Here is a 13164-nt window from a genome sequence, read left to right on the forward strand (position 1 = left end):
CTATGATGCTATTATGTACGAATTAAAAGACGGTTCCGTCAGAAATGATTTGAATTGGAGGGTCCATTGTGTCTGGTCGGTGCTCCTTGGCCAGCTCTCTGCCAGCCTTCCAGCTTCCAGCCTCAAGAAGCTGGGGCAGCTTCAAATCTGCTCCTAATTTCTCATTGATCTTGTCAAGAAGCATGTCCAAGAAGCCAATCGTGACAGCACGCCACTCGACAATAACGTCGGAATCGACGGGGAATGTAGGAAGCCCAGAAATAGGCGACTTCATCCCTTTTTCTTTGTATTCCGGTTTGAGGGTCAGAATGCCCATGTCTACCAATAGACCGCCATTTCGGTACTCTGGGAGACCAGTCTGCAACTCCTCGCCCTCAAACTTGAGGCCTCCGTACTTTTTAATTGGAGCAATCAGCGAGTAGCAGAGCCACTGAGTGAGCTTGTGGAACGGAACGATCTTCTCCCACTCTTCGCCATCCTGCGGCATTGAAGAGCAGTACCAGGCATCGCCAAGGGGAACGCCGTCGATTTTGACCCGGCCCTCGGGCCAAATGGGGACCAACGCGTCCATCAACGCATCCCAGAGCACTGGCAGTTGAACAACTCCCCCTTTCGACTTCCGTTCGAGATAGTCAACCAGTCCTCCTGGACGTGCATCAGGTCCAAAATACTTTTCGTGCTCAACGAGAGCGCACCCCAACTTCCTGAGCAATTGCGCCCGCCCTTCAGCCCCTTCGAGGGGATTGTCCTCGCTTACCTGTAGTCCGTACTTGACTTCTTCTACGGTAAGTGCCTTCAATTTCTCTCCATTGACTTGGAATGGCTGCTTCGGGTCAGAAGAGAACATGCCACCGATGTACATGTGAAGTGTTCCGATAGCGAGGCCCTCGCTTCTACAGAAGTCCTGTCCAGAGGCAACCTCGATGTACCTCCACTTCTTGCCAGCCCCGGCGTCCAGGAGCACTGATACGGTGAACAGATCCAGGAGTCTTCTCGCAACCTCTTTATCGTCAACACCAGAGCGGAATCGGCCCACGAGTCCGGCCACTCGGGGGATCCCGCCACACTCACAGTGCTGCCACCGACCGTGCGGCGGGATTGAGGCAAAGTCGTCCCCATAATCACGCTTCATGAGCTTGATGAGATAGTCCACGGTTGGGTCAATTCGCTTAAGGTCGACATCGAAAGTCTTCAATTCGTTTTTAAGGGCCTTGTCGAACACGATGCTCGATCGCTCTCGCACCGACTGGATCGACTTCAAGTAAGCGGCCTTGTTGCTGGACATATTTGGTTCTGTAGTATATTTCGCAGGATAAGAATTCGCCAACTAATAATATAAAATGAGAATTCGCGATCTGCTACCTACACTCAGGCTATTCCGACGGATAGAAAGAGCAAGGACTCCTGTCCCTTATCATTCAAGCCCCCAAAATGCGGGGACAAGGCGATGCGCGACCGACCCCCTTCACAGCGACGATCATACCACCCGATTTGGGCTTGCGGTGTGGGGGTATCAGCAATTGGCCAGAATAGGAGGACATTAAAAGGGAATATTTTAATTGACTAGCTATCCTCTCAATTGACTGACGTTCGGCCCGGTAGTTGGGTGGCTGCCATATCGTGGGAAGCAGAGATAGATAGATAAGATATGCACGGTGCAATCTCCGGAACCACCATCGGCCCTGCAAGCAGCTGATGTACCACCCCACGTTGACAGATCGTAGCGATTTAGAGGCCGTTTGAGGCCCCCTTTTTTCTGTTTGTTTGTCAATCTTCCCATCTTTACTTTCCAGCCCACTTTTGCTATATACAATGCCTATCCACGTTTCAAACCACCCTTCCCTCAAAGCGAAGCTTTGCCGGCTTCGCTCTGGCGAAGTGACGGCAAGCGGGGTAAGGAAATTGGCCAAGGAAATTACGAGTATCTTGGCTGTTGAGGTGTCCAAACAAGTGTTTGCTGCGGAAGAGGATTCTAGCACTTCCCTGAGGTCCCTAGCTGGAGGTGATTACGCTCCGGTACTCACGTCGCCAACGGAGTATGTCATTGTGCCTATTTTGCGGTCTGGGTTGGCTATGCTAGAGTCGTTCCAGGATTTGTTGCCAAACCCGGATGCCCCGGCTTTTCTCCTGGGTCTCTTCAGAGACAAGGCCTCTCTATCCCCTGTAGAATACTACAATAAACTGCCGCGATCAGGCGAGGGATATGAATTGGCAGTGGTTGTTGACCCTGTAATTGCGACCGGTGGTACCAGTGATGCCGTCATTCAAACACTGAAGTAAGCGATTGTCGTAGACTTGGAGGCGAGTGTGTGGTTAACCTTTTTTTATCTAGAGAGTGGAAGGTGAAGAAGATTGTCTTCTGTGCCATTTTGGGCTCGGAAAAAGGCCTAGACCACGTTGCCAGTGCTCATCCAGATGTCGAGTTTTACATCGGGCACGTCGACTCTGATCTCTCCGCCAGTGGATATATCCTTCCAGGGTACGTATTATTCGCTTCAAAAATTTGAGGGAAACTGCTAACATCTGCCTTTAGAATTGGTGATATCGGAGATCGGTTATACTCTACTCATGCCGACTATGTGTAGTCAATTCAGATTGATTACAGCTTGTACGCCTCTTCGGAGCGGAGCTTCAAAGCGAGCGATGATGGGGAGAGGGGCTCTCTTAGAGTGACTTTAGTTCTACAATCGCAGTAACCCAGATTATGCTATTCGCCAGCGACATCTCTACTCTTGGGTAGGATCGAGCTTTTTGTTACTTATACGTTTAACCCTTTAGCAATATATATATATATAACGCTCACATTCTATATATCATGAATAGCTCTGAACCGCCCTGTGTTGAGTGCATAGGGGATGATGTTCGTTCTAATACACCTTCGTGTAAGCCTGGCTCGAACATTCAGTCGCCGTCCGGCCGCCCGTTGAACCACCTCCTTCCGTCGCAGCTGAGCATTGGCTACTAGCTTTTTACCATACGAGTTTGCCAACGCCATAGCTGAATAACGCGCCACCTTAGTTCGACTCTTTGCCCGTTCCCAGTACGAGGCTGCGATAAACGACAGCACTAATACAAACAAATCATCACGCACATCGCATTGGCACGCAACTTTATAATCAAACTTGACACTGTTCGCGCTAGAAGCTTCTGCTATTCGTGTCTCACCAACAACTTCTTTACTCTCGGGTAGGATCAGGCTCTTTGTAAGTTCCATGGTATCTAAATACCATTTGTACTTTGATAACCTCCTCGGGCAGTCCGCTTCGATGAAATATTTGAACTTCTCGGAAGTGATTACACACCGCTTCTTGACTGCCACGAGGCTCCAGTCTAGGCCATTGTTGTTGGTCCAGGTAATCCACGATCGTCGTCGGTGATGCAAGTGGATCTCGGCAACGGATTGACCGTGTACCGTCTCCAGCCTCCAGTATCGCCTCATGACGCGTTTAAAACATGGTCGCAGGTTACTATTTTCATCAGAAAGCACGTTCACCTCATTCGCGTTATCCATTGCAAGACGGTATTCTCCAATAGTTGACTCGTCACTGCGAAACAAGTAAGGCGACATTGCGTGGTCGTAGATGAGCTGGACACGACGCTCGTGGCGTTTCTTCTTCTTATTCTTACGCTTGTTTGCAACCTTAACCCCGCCAACTATTCCTCCAGCCACTACCGTAGCTGCAGTAATGGACACAGTTACCAATACAATCGGTACAGCTACCTCCATTCCCAAAAAAATTCCAAAGATGTTTTGTTTAGAGGGAGAAACTCTAATGGCCACGAGAATTCCAGTATAGCTTCCAAATAGACTTGAATTCTGGGTACTTGCCCAGACCAGCAAAATGAATAACAAAATCGCCTTCGTGGTACCGCCATAAGTGCGATTTTGTACCGTCATGGTACGAATTGATCAAGCGTTGCGGAACAATAGCGCAATGCTTCAGCAGGTACTTGTGCTTCAACAACAAGTAAATCAATGCATCTTGTTCTTTCCGTTCAAAGCCCATTGTACGCAGATATGGGTCAGACCAGAGACTCAAAAGCAGGTTGGCAAATTCTGATCTCCGCAGAAAGAACGAACCCGTGTTGAGCCCCAACGAATCCTGCGATATAATCACGTCAACGTCGCTCACATCAATGCTGGACTTAGGCAGGTATCGATGGCCCTTGAAACGCGAATTCAGGCTGCGCAGCGGCTTGCCGAATGATATTTTCTTCGAGAGAAAGTCTTCATTTAGCAGGTGGTTTCCCAGCGCGATCTCTGGGTTCATAATAATGGCATCAACATCAAGCCACCAAATCCATTCAATATTCGGATATAGCTCGAAGGCGTGCTTTATAGCTGGGACCTTAAGCCACATAGGATGGATATTCTCCTCCTGCGCCGGCTGGAAGTCAGACAGGTTGAGGAAAAGATGGTAGTATCCATGGCGGTGTGCATAGGCTTTTCTATTTTCAATAATCGTCTGTGTAAACTCCTCATCGCAGCAGCTACTATCGCATCCGGAGAGAATCAGCACCGTGGGGTCTGAAGTTCCGCCGACAGCCTCTTGCTCGCTCGCTTCTACAATGCTATACTCTTTCTTCTGCACGTCGCCGTCAATTGCATCATGCTCATTCTCGATAACTTTCAAGTCTATAGCGGACATGTGGCTAGTAGTAATCAATTGCGCGTCGGGATCAGGAGCACCATAGTGTTCCATAATCCACTCCTCTATTTTGGCCTGCCGCAGCTCGTCTCTTTGCTCTCTAGTGGCATGGCTGTGCTTGTATGAATGTTTGTTTGTACCTCTCGAGTATGGTGCTGCATCCACCATCTTGGAGCCAACCGTCCAAAAAGCCGAGCAGCAAAGTGCCGCCATTAGGAGCACCGCTATCCGTCCTGATCTTTTCATGACTCGTGAAGAAAGAAACAACAAGAATAACAAATAAGAATATCGCTCTACCAGTGTAGGCAGCCTCGAGGACAGCCCATAACTGGCCTGAAACCTACATGCACAGAGAAAGGGGCGAAGAGTTTAAAACATCTGCATGCGGCTGTAGGTACGCGGCCCCTTTACACAACGTCCCTACTGGTGCTTGTACTTACAGAGGTGTACGATCTGCCGACTATCAGAGACGAAGGTAAAAATAGCAGCAACAGCACTGTGTCATAATACCGGGTAGTACAGCGTAAACGAGCTATCACTCCAGTAGTACTACTCAGTAGGAGTACAATGTAGTAGAGATCTACCGCAGTAATAAATAAGCGGTCAAATGTTGAGGATCAAGCCTTTTTCCCGCGTGGCGGTATCTAGAGCTAAGCAGATGCATTCTTGAGAGAGAGATAGGCATTCCAAAACACGCCTATCGTCGACGAAAACGGAATTTGCACTGCTCTAGGGATAACCAGGAAATTGATAAATTGAGCCGCGGGCCAGACGCAATAATTGATCGCTAGCGTAGGGAGATATGATTTTTTGAGCTTGGCGACGACGGCGGCCTTGTCCCCGCCCTCAATTACCACGGTAGCGTAAATGAAGAAGCAGCACAGCGAAATAGGCGAGTAGCAGAGCTGATCGGCCAGAACTCTGCGCAGCACTGAAATAAACTTGTTGTTTTCGTTAATGCTGTTGAGGAAACTGTACCATGGAGACTGCACGAAAGAAAGGAGGAATCCCCACACGGTGAAGAGCGCTAGGCGGCGGAAGTGGAATATCTCGGGTTGCTGCGGTCTGTGCGGGTGTGGCGCATTGTCGCTCAATAGCTCTTCGTCGAGCCCAAGCTCGAGCAATTCCTCGTCTTCCTCCTCCTCCAGGATGACTCTTCTTGGCCGCCCTTTCTCCAATATGTATCGTACAAAGAGTAGGTTTTTTGGTTGCTCCAAGGGCTCAGGTTTAAACGCCACCATTGTTCGAAGCGTCTGCGCCAGTGTATCGGCGAGTCCGTAGAGTAGCAAGTTAGTAACCATCATGGTAATTAGCGCCCGTTTGGCATAGAGCGCTCTGAACCGAAATGTCAGTCTGATGAGGAATACGGCATAGAAGACAATGATGAACCAATTTAGTAGAGGGATTCGGAAGATGCGGTACTGGGTTATCCAGTCAACGCAGGCATTCTTGACTCCAGCCACAAAACTGCGAATTCGGGTTACTATATGTCCTGTTAGTAAAGCTAATGAAAGAGAGAGAGAGAGAGAGAGAGAGGTTAGGTGGAACTACATACACAGCGGTTTCTTTTGGTTGTGATCTGTGTTCCAGTCTGTACTGTCCAAGATATCTGGTCCACGAAGAGACGGCATAGTACACACTCTAAAGCCGAAATATGCTGTAACACGCCACAAATGCTAGGTTACCTGTTATTTTTATAGAGCAGATTTATATAGTATATTGCCTCCCAGTTGGACTGATAATCAGTGCGTCTACCCAATTGCTGTGGTCGGGAGATAGGTTATGCGGCTGAGTTATCTATCAACAAACTCCGCCTACTAAAAGTAGTACTGTACCATGGGTACTGTCAGTACCGTTAGTATGGGGAATACAATGCGGAAGGACAAGTATCACGAGATCCCCAACAGTATTTGTGAGTGTATCTATGCCAGGCCTGGCCCTGCTGACTTCTAACGGAAGGATTAACCCACTAAGGGTTGTGGGGAAAAGGCTATACAACTGCGACCAAGACTAGCTCAACAATTTCACATATTTAAAGTGTGGGTGAGCCGCAAGTAATGCGGCAGAAACCCTCTCCATCGCCGGAACACCCTAAAACAAAACAAAAAAACAACCTTCAGTAGCCATTTGTCAGTCAACAGCTTAGAGAGAAGTAGACAACGTACATTGAACAGAGATGTTGGGATTATTACGCCCACAGAGCCTGTATGTCCTTCATGCCCCACACTGCATGGCTCTACCGCCCATCTATAGCCATCGTGATGAGGGAGGATGGACTAAGAATGCCTGGAAATATGTCTTGTGCTGTCATATTCACGCATAAATCCTAAATGACTGTTTATTACCTAATTAGGAAGGACCGAGCAGCGTTCTGCGCTCGCGACACCAGACTTGTTAAGTTTTCGCTGCGACTACCCTCCCAACCCAGTTAAGCTGTCAAGTAACATCCCGGCTCCCGCGCTACCAGGCAACACACACCACACAACTCGAGCAGTCCCAGCCCGTTGTGCGCCAAAGGGGAACATCAAATTTATCACTTGAATTTCTCAAGCTTCGACAAGACCAGCCCGACAAGATGTTCATTCCAAAGGACGAGCGAAAGAAGATCCACACTTACCTCTTCAAGGGTACGTATTGAAATTGCTGCTGCTGAGGATAATTTCGAAGAAAATGTTTGAATACGTGGTAAGACGGTCGAGCGATCATGTCTGCTATTGAAAAAAATATGTACGGGACGCGTATCGACAAATGATCTGTGATTGTCACCAGTGTATTTAAACTGCTGAGCTGCTCGGTAGCCATTAAAGTTGGACCTATGGACTAATTCATTGGATATATAGAGGGTGTTGTTGTTGCCAAGAAGGACTTCAACCAGCCAAAGCACGAGGAGATTGATACCAAGAACCTTTTCGTTATCAAGGCCCTCCAGTCTCTCAACTCTCGAGGCTACGTCAAGACCCAGTTCTCCTGGCAATACTACTACTACACTCTGACCGACGCTGGTGTCGAATACCTCCGAGAATGGTTGCACCTTCCAACTGAGATCGTCCCAGCCACCCACAAGAAGCAGGTCCGACAGCCACTTCCAGGTGCTCGACCATCTCGAGACGGCCGAGGCCCACGAAACTTCGATGACGGTTACCGACGACGGGCTGCTGACAAGGAGGCCGCTCCAGGCGAATACAAGCCACAGTTCAACCAATAAATAATTAAAAAAGTCTGTTGTTAGGTATTCTAATGTTAAATGTATACGATGCTAGAAATGAATGGCGGCATGCATCTTATTTTGTACATTAAAAAGTGAATGATTGCCGTAATCCCATCTGGGAGAATGTCAGTTTCTAGCACTGTGATTCGATGGCAGCTTGAGCTCGGAATACGTGAAGAGCATGAGCCATTTTATCAAGTTAACGATAGACCGCTCACTAGTGGTGTATTTTGCCAATTGGTGTATTGTAACATTGTCACATTAGCCACATCAATCGTTTATTTTGAGGCCTGAAACCCACTTAACTGCCGTACCGATCGTCTATTATTATGAAGTCTGAAGTCCAATCATTGGCCGTGTAGGTCTCAGTTGCAGCTCGAGTGCCGTAGTATAAATGGAAATACAGTGTAGTATTGACAATGCTGCATAGTACCCATTTATCGATTCCCCACTTTGCCGCTCCTACATTACATTCGGAGAAGCCGTGCTCGACATTTCAGTGAGACCCTTAATATCAGAGGCCCTGTTGATTCAAATCCCTCGGATTTTTATCGGCATGGCATGGGCTACCTCCTGCGGTTTACAATGCCGTACACAGCTTTCTAAGCACATTTCAACTACATTCGTAAATTTATTCTTGAATAGATGTCAATAATATGCGTTTTTAACGAAGCATCTGCTATATAGGTCTCCCTGGTACCGGTACCAGTACTGGGAAGGTACATTGCAATAGAATATCTGCGCCAAACCACTTGACGTATGAAAAACTAAATCCGGATTGACATCAAAGAGTTAAATATCGTATTCCTAAAAAATACGAGAAGATCATTTCGTTCACACTCATAACCTTCCCGACCCCACTATGTTGCTATTTTTAAATCCATCTTCAGTACCCCTTTTTCAGCCGTGCGGCGCACTGGTATGCATTGCCTATCATAATAACGAGATGGCTATTTTTAGACCGCCAGGGACCAGCTGGGTACGAAAAAGAAGAAAAACTCTCTTTAGAATGGCTTGCCAGGGAGCCAATAGGTTATAACTTTTTTTTTCATCAGATGCGTGGCTCGTGCTCTTCCACAGTACATATATAATGCGTGAAGATTAATAGGCGTTGCAGCGATCGAAACCGCGAGAGTTGACTACCACCATAAAAAAAGACTGCAGGTGCTGTTACAAAAGAATGCCATGTCGCAAGCGATTGAACTTGATGCCCTTTAGCGCTTTAATTCCAAATTGCGGCTATGTCAGTCATTTCGTGGATCAAAGCAGATCGATTTAATATGGATCCCAAATACAACGGTCGAACATCTCCAACCAAGACAGTGCCCCATGTGACGTCACGTTAATCACGGTTGGTAGCCCATCTCCAGACGAACTGTATAGAGATACGAAAACAGCACCATCGTACCGATCAGCTTTCGGCAATATATAGCCGGTATTTTTCGTGCAATGCAGCACAGAGTCGCATGAAATAGGGTGGGAATTTCTGGCCTGGCGGCACTAGGAAATAGAAAGTAATTATTAAAGTGCACCAACTCCCAACTACAGTGGTCAACCCACACTTAAACTCACTCGACGGCTACGAGGCTCTCTTCTCGTACTTCTTTTTTTTTCTGCTGATTTTTGCATATGGCTGGTTAAACCCTTCGATTCCACTTAAAGTAGTAATTGTAAGTTATATTGGAATCCACCTTCTGGAGGGGTAATATATACAGCTTGTTGATCGTGGTGTTTTAATACCCCAATCATTATCCAGATACCGTCGGCGCTGCCGTGTGCACCCACTATCCAGAAATTTTCCTGTTGATAACGGGGAGAAGTGAAGTATACTAACGCATCAAGTGGCCTAGGAGCAGTTATTTAAGTCCCTTGTACACCGTCGGCTATTAGCTACGTGCCTGGTATCATATCCATTCGCTTTTTTTAAACTTTAGGCGGAATTAAATTCCAATTTTACGGGATATTTTTACCATTTACAACCAGGTGCGAGTGAAACCGCTTTGATTTGCATACTATTATAGTCGAGCAAAAAGCCAGTTAAGATCCAATGGGACGAAGAAAGATTGCCATCCAGCCCATCACTGATGAGCGGAATCGTTCAGTGTAAGTGACAACACAACTGATAGCGGGGTAATGCTAACCCATCTGTATAGGACCTTCCTCAAGCGTAAAGGTGGACTGTTCAAAAAGGCTCACGAGCTAGCAGTGCTGTGTCAGGTCGACATCGCAGTTATCATCTTCGGCAGCAACAAAAAGCTCTACGAGTTCAGCTCAGGAGACACTAATCAGATCATCCAACGGTATCAAATGGTAAGCCGATACACCTTCGCATGCACGACAAAATAAACTAACCCGTGTATAGACGGATAAGCCTCATGAGAGCAAAGGTCCTCGAGATTATGACAAAACGCTGGGTACGGTGGCAAAGGACCAGTCGGACGAAGAGGTGAGCGAAGAGGAAGAGGGATCTGACAACGTCAATGTATCCAATGACTCGTCACCAATGGTAACTCAGAATACGCGCCAGGCAAAGGCTCAGCCGTCTCCGAGGTTGAAGCACCGAGCTGCGCGTCCGGCCCCTGTTAAAAAGTCGTCTCTTTCAGCAGCCAGGAGACATAGCCGGTCCTTCTCTGCTGCCAATGCTTCTGAGATTGAGGCCCAACATGCCCACGCTGCGCCTCAGTTCAACCGCCAGTCGTCGCATCCGCCTGTGCTCCAGGGCGACCAAAATCCACAAGATCAGCAGCGACATCAGCCGTACAACGAACAAGCAAAGCAGGAGCCATTACCAGGTCCTCAGGCCATGGGGCTAAGGACCAATCCTCAGTATGAGTACATTTCGCAGCCTCCACCAGGGCAAACTCAGAGTCAAATGTACCACCGTTACGGTCAACAGCCGTACTCGCCTTCTTATGCCCTGCCGCCTCCACCTCCACCGCCGCTACCGCCAGGGGCTGGTCAATATCCGCCGCCGCCGCCTGGCTATGCATATCCTCAGCAGCAACAAGCGCAGCAGGCACCTCCTTCTGAGCAATACACTGCTGCTCAGAAGAGAAACTACCCCAATTATGCAAACTTCCGCCAACCTGTACAGATGACCCAGTCCCAAAGTCAACCACCAGCTGAGTATACCTACGCCCCAGTTCCGGGTAAGGACAACAACAGTCTCGCTTATGGAGTCGTCCAGCCGCAACGGCCGCAGTCTGTCGATGTTGCTGGCAAACAGCCAGAGCAAGAGAGAAAAGGATCAAAGTCACCAACCTATCTCAACAACTCACGCTTCACCTTTCCCAACACTCCTTCGAACAGCGGCAATAGTGCCAATGCTGGCAACCAAAGGCCAAAGCTCAAGGTACAAATCCCGGGTGAAAACAACACGCCGATAAGCTCTTCGGGTCGCATCAAAGGGGAGAGCTCAGGCGGCGATGACGCGACGAATAGTGCCAAAGATGAAAAGCCTTTGTCCGCTGGTTCGGGCAATAACAAGGTTAATACACCAACTAATGTTGGCGGCAACCAAGGTCCCACCAGTGGAGGGCCTTGGGGCTCATCGTTGACGCTGCCACCGCCATCTCCCTCCACCTATCTCAACAGTAATAATGCACAGAGCGGGCCCGGCAATCCATTTGGGCGCCCTCCACTGGTCAATGCCAATGGAGAGCAGACGCCTCTGTCGGCAGCTCTGCCGTCAAAATACGTGCACGATCTCCTCCCTTCACCATCTAACTTCTATGGCTCAGAATGGAACATGCATTTCGGACCTGCATCTGGAGGACTTGGCTCGGCAACGAATAGGAACCCTCCAGTGTCGGGATCAGCACATTCTGGCTACCCTAGCGGCATAACGCTCGGTCCTAGGGCGAACCACTTGGCGAGTGACATTCTGCCGTCTCCATTGCAGTTCAACACGCCTATTGTTGCTGCTAGCTCGCAAAGTATGGCTGACCGAGTAGGCACCACAATAACAGCATCGTCGTCGTCTGGTACTAACGGGAGCGAACGAAAAAGGGAAGGGGAGGTTGTCAGTGGCAATAATGCCAAGCGTATAAAGCAGGAGGATGAGAAGAGCAAATAACGACGAGGTCTAAAGCTTTTTTGACTTTCCGTTACTATTTATTTTTTTACGATCAAAGTTGTTTGCCCCAGAACATCGACACGAACAAAAGTATAAGCAGCTTTACGTTCAACATTTTTAGCAACGCAATTCACAGCAGATATTTGTAATTGCTGACCAGTTACAACTACTTTTCTTGTATTGAACGATAGCCACCCATTCTAGTCAAGGATCTCGTACAAACTGAGTAGGCGTACTTCTTCATGTATGTACTAACACGCCAAGTTGATATGGTGATGTGGGGCAAGGTTGAACACTGTAACTGTACCAGGGTTTGAGTGTTGCGTGATGGTTGGCGATCCTCGCTGCATTCCATTAGCTGTCCAGAGTGAGACCTGAATACGGGGAAAACGCTGCAAAAACGCTTCACATCTACAAATACCATTGCTACATGCCAGATTATTTCCGGCATCTGCATTTGGATGGTATACATTTGCATTACCTGGTTCAGGTACCGGGTGGTAACAAATGCTCTTCAGCGCCTATCTTTTTTTATCTTTTGGTACCGAATTACCAGCCGGCATAGCATTACTAACAGTAATCGAAATTGCTATAAAGCTATAAATATTTACCATCTCGCATATATTTTTAGACAAAAAATATGGATTGATGACAAGCGAATTTTTTCTACAAAAAACTTTATTTCGAACTATGTATCATACTATTGAATATGAGATGACAACACCGGTGTAGCCACCATATCAGCGCCTTTTTCCATATGACATTATTCGGTACCGTAACATAAATCTATCTTTTCATCTTTATATAATCTTTTACACATATTTTTATATCTATTGCATGGAACTCTCTGCAGGCTATATATTTTAATACATTTACTGCAGCTTCTTATTTTCAGATGTTGATGACGTTTGCTCTAAATATGGATTCTTTTTTGACCCTAGAGTGTCATCGATGCTTCATTGCCAAACTCTCGAAAACGCCATTATAATGTCTCGGTATCTTTATTTTGTTGGTGGTGCAGAGTTTCTCCATACGGCAATACCAAAGCGCAGTTCCCCATAATTTAATCTCCACCGGTTTTGTCTCAGTCACTGCATGAGCAAGGTGAAGAAGGACTTGTGTGACCGACGGGATACGTATCTGAGCGCAACATATGAATTAGTTTTTGATCATGGGCGCAGTCACGTCGCGCTGAAAATTCTTGTTGAACCCGTGAATTAATTCGTAAATAA

At 47.5% G+C, this 13164-nt stretch overlaps 7 protein-coding genes across 7 annotated transcripts; 3 read left to right on the forward strand and 4 right to left on the reverse strand.

Moving 5' to 3' along the window:
- Positions 1-22: 22 nt before the first annotated feature.
- Positions 23-1285, reverse strand: TRVA0_037S00650 (URC4/urg3 family protein; the record flags this gene model as incomplete). Its single annotated transcript, XM_076686402.1, has 1 exon — positions 23-1285. The coding sequence occupies one exon, from the start codon at positions 1283-1285 to the stop codon at positions 23-25; it is 1263 nt and encodes a 420-aa protein (XP_076539349.1).
- Positions 1286-1812: 527 nt separating this feature from the next.
- Positions 1813-2585, forward strand: FUR1 (uracil phosphoribosyltransferase; the record flags this gene model as incomplete). Its single annotated transcript, XM_076686403.1, has 3 exons — positions 1813-2276; positions 2333-2479; positions 2534-2585. 3 exons carry the CDS (start codon positions 1813-1815, stop codon positions 2583-2585), a joined length of 663 nt encoding a protein of 220 aa, XP_076539350.1.
- Positions 2586-2806: 221 nt separating this feature from the next.
- Positions 2807-3568, reverse strand: TRVA0_037S00694 (uncharacterized protein; the record flags this gene model as incomplete). Its single annotated transcript, XM_076686404.1, has 1 exon — positions 2807-3568. One exon carries the CDS (start codon positions 3566-3568, stop codon positions 2807-2809), a length of 762 nt encoding a protein of 253 aa, XP_076539351.1.
- A 202-nt stretch (positions 3569-3770) lies between these two features.
- TRVA0_037S00716 (uncharacterized protein) lies at positions 3771-4895 on the reverse strand (the record flags this gene model as incomplete). Its single annotated transcript, XM_076686405.1, has 1 exon — positions 3771-4895. One exon carries the CDS (start codon positions 4893-4895, stop codon positions 3771-3773), a length of 1125 nt encoding a protein of 374 aa, XP_076539352.1.
- Positions 4896-5299: 404 nt separating this feature from the next.
- On the reverse strand, positions 5300-6280 carry TRVA0_037S00738 (uncharacterized protein; the record flags this gene model as incomplete). The annotated part of the gene is made up of 2 exons (XM_076686406.1): positions 5300-6132; positions 6205-6280. The coding sequence occupies 2 exons, from the start codon at positions 6278-6280 to the stop codon at positions 5300-5302; spliced, it is 909 nt and encodes a 302-aa protein (XP_076539353.1).
- A 944-nt stretch (positions 6281-7224) lies between these two features.
- On the forward strand, positions 7225-7854 carry RPS10A (eS10 family ribosomal protein; the record flags this gene model as incomplete). The annotated part of the gene is made up of 2 exons (XM_076686407.1): positions 7225-7276; positions 7490-7854. 2 exons carry the CDS (start codon positions 7225-7227, stop codon positions 7852-7854), a joined length of 417 nt encoding a protein of 138 aa, XP_076539354.1.
- A 1581-nt stretch (positions 7855-9435) lies between these two features.
- TRVA0_037S00782 (uncharacterized protein) lies at positions 9436-11932 on the forward strand (the record flags this gene model as incomplete). The annotated part of the gene is made up of 4 exons (XM_076686408.1): positions 9436-9527; positions 9700-9960; positions 10011-10167; positions 10220-11932. Exons 2-4 carry the CDS (start codon positions 9905-9907, stop codon positions 11930-11932), a joined length of 1926 nt encoding a protein of 641 aa, XP_076539355.1. The 5' UTR covers positions 9436-9527; positions 9700-9904.
- Between the last annotated feature and the right edge of the window lie 1232 nt (positions 11933-13164).

The sequence above is a fragment of the Trichomonascus vanleenenianus genome (assembly GCF_965637985.1).
Source record: "Trichomonascus vanleenenianus strain CLIB 3782 genome assembly, contig: TRVA0_037S, whole genome shotgun sequence".
NCBI classification, from domain to species: domain Eukaryota; kingdom Fungi; phylum Ascomycota; class Dipodascomycetes; order Dipodascales; family Trichomonascaceae; genus Blastobotrys; species Blastobotrys vanleenenianus.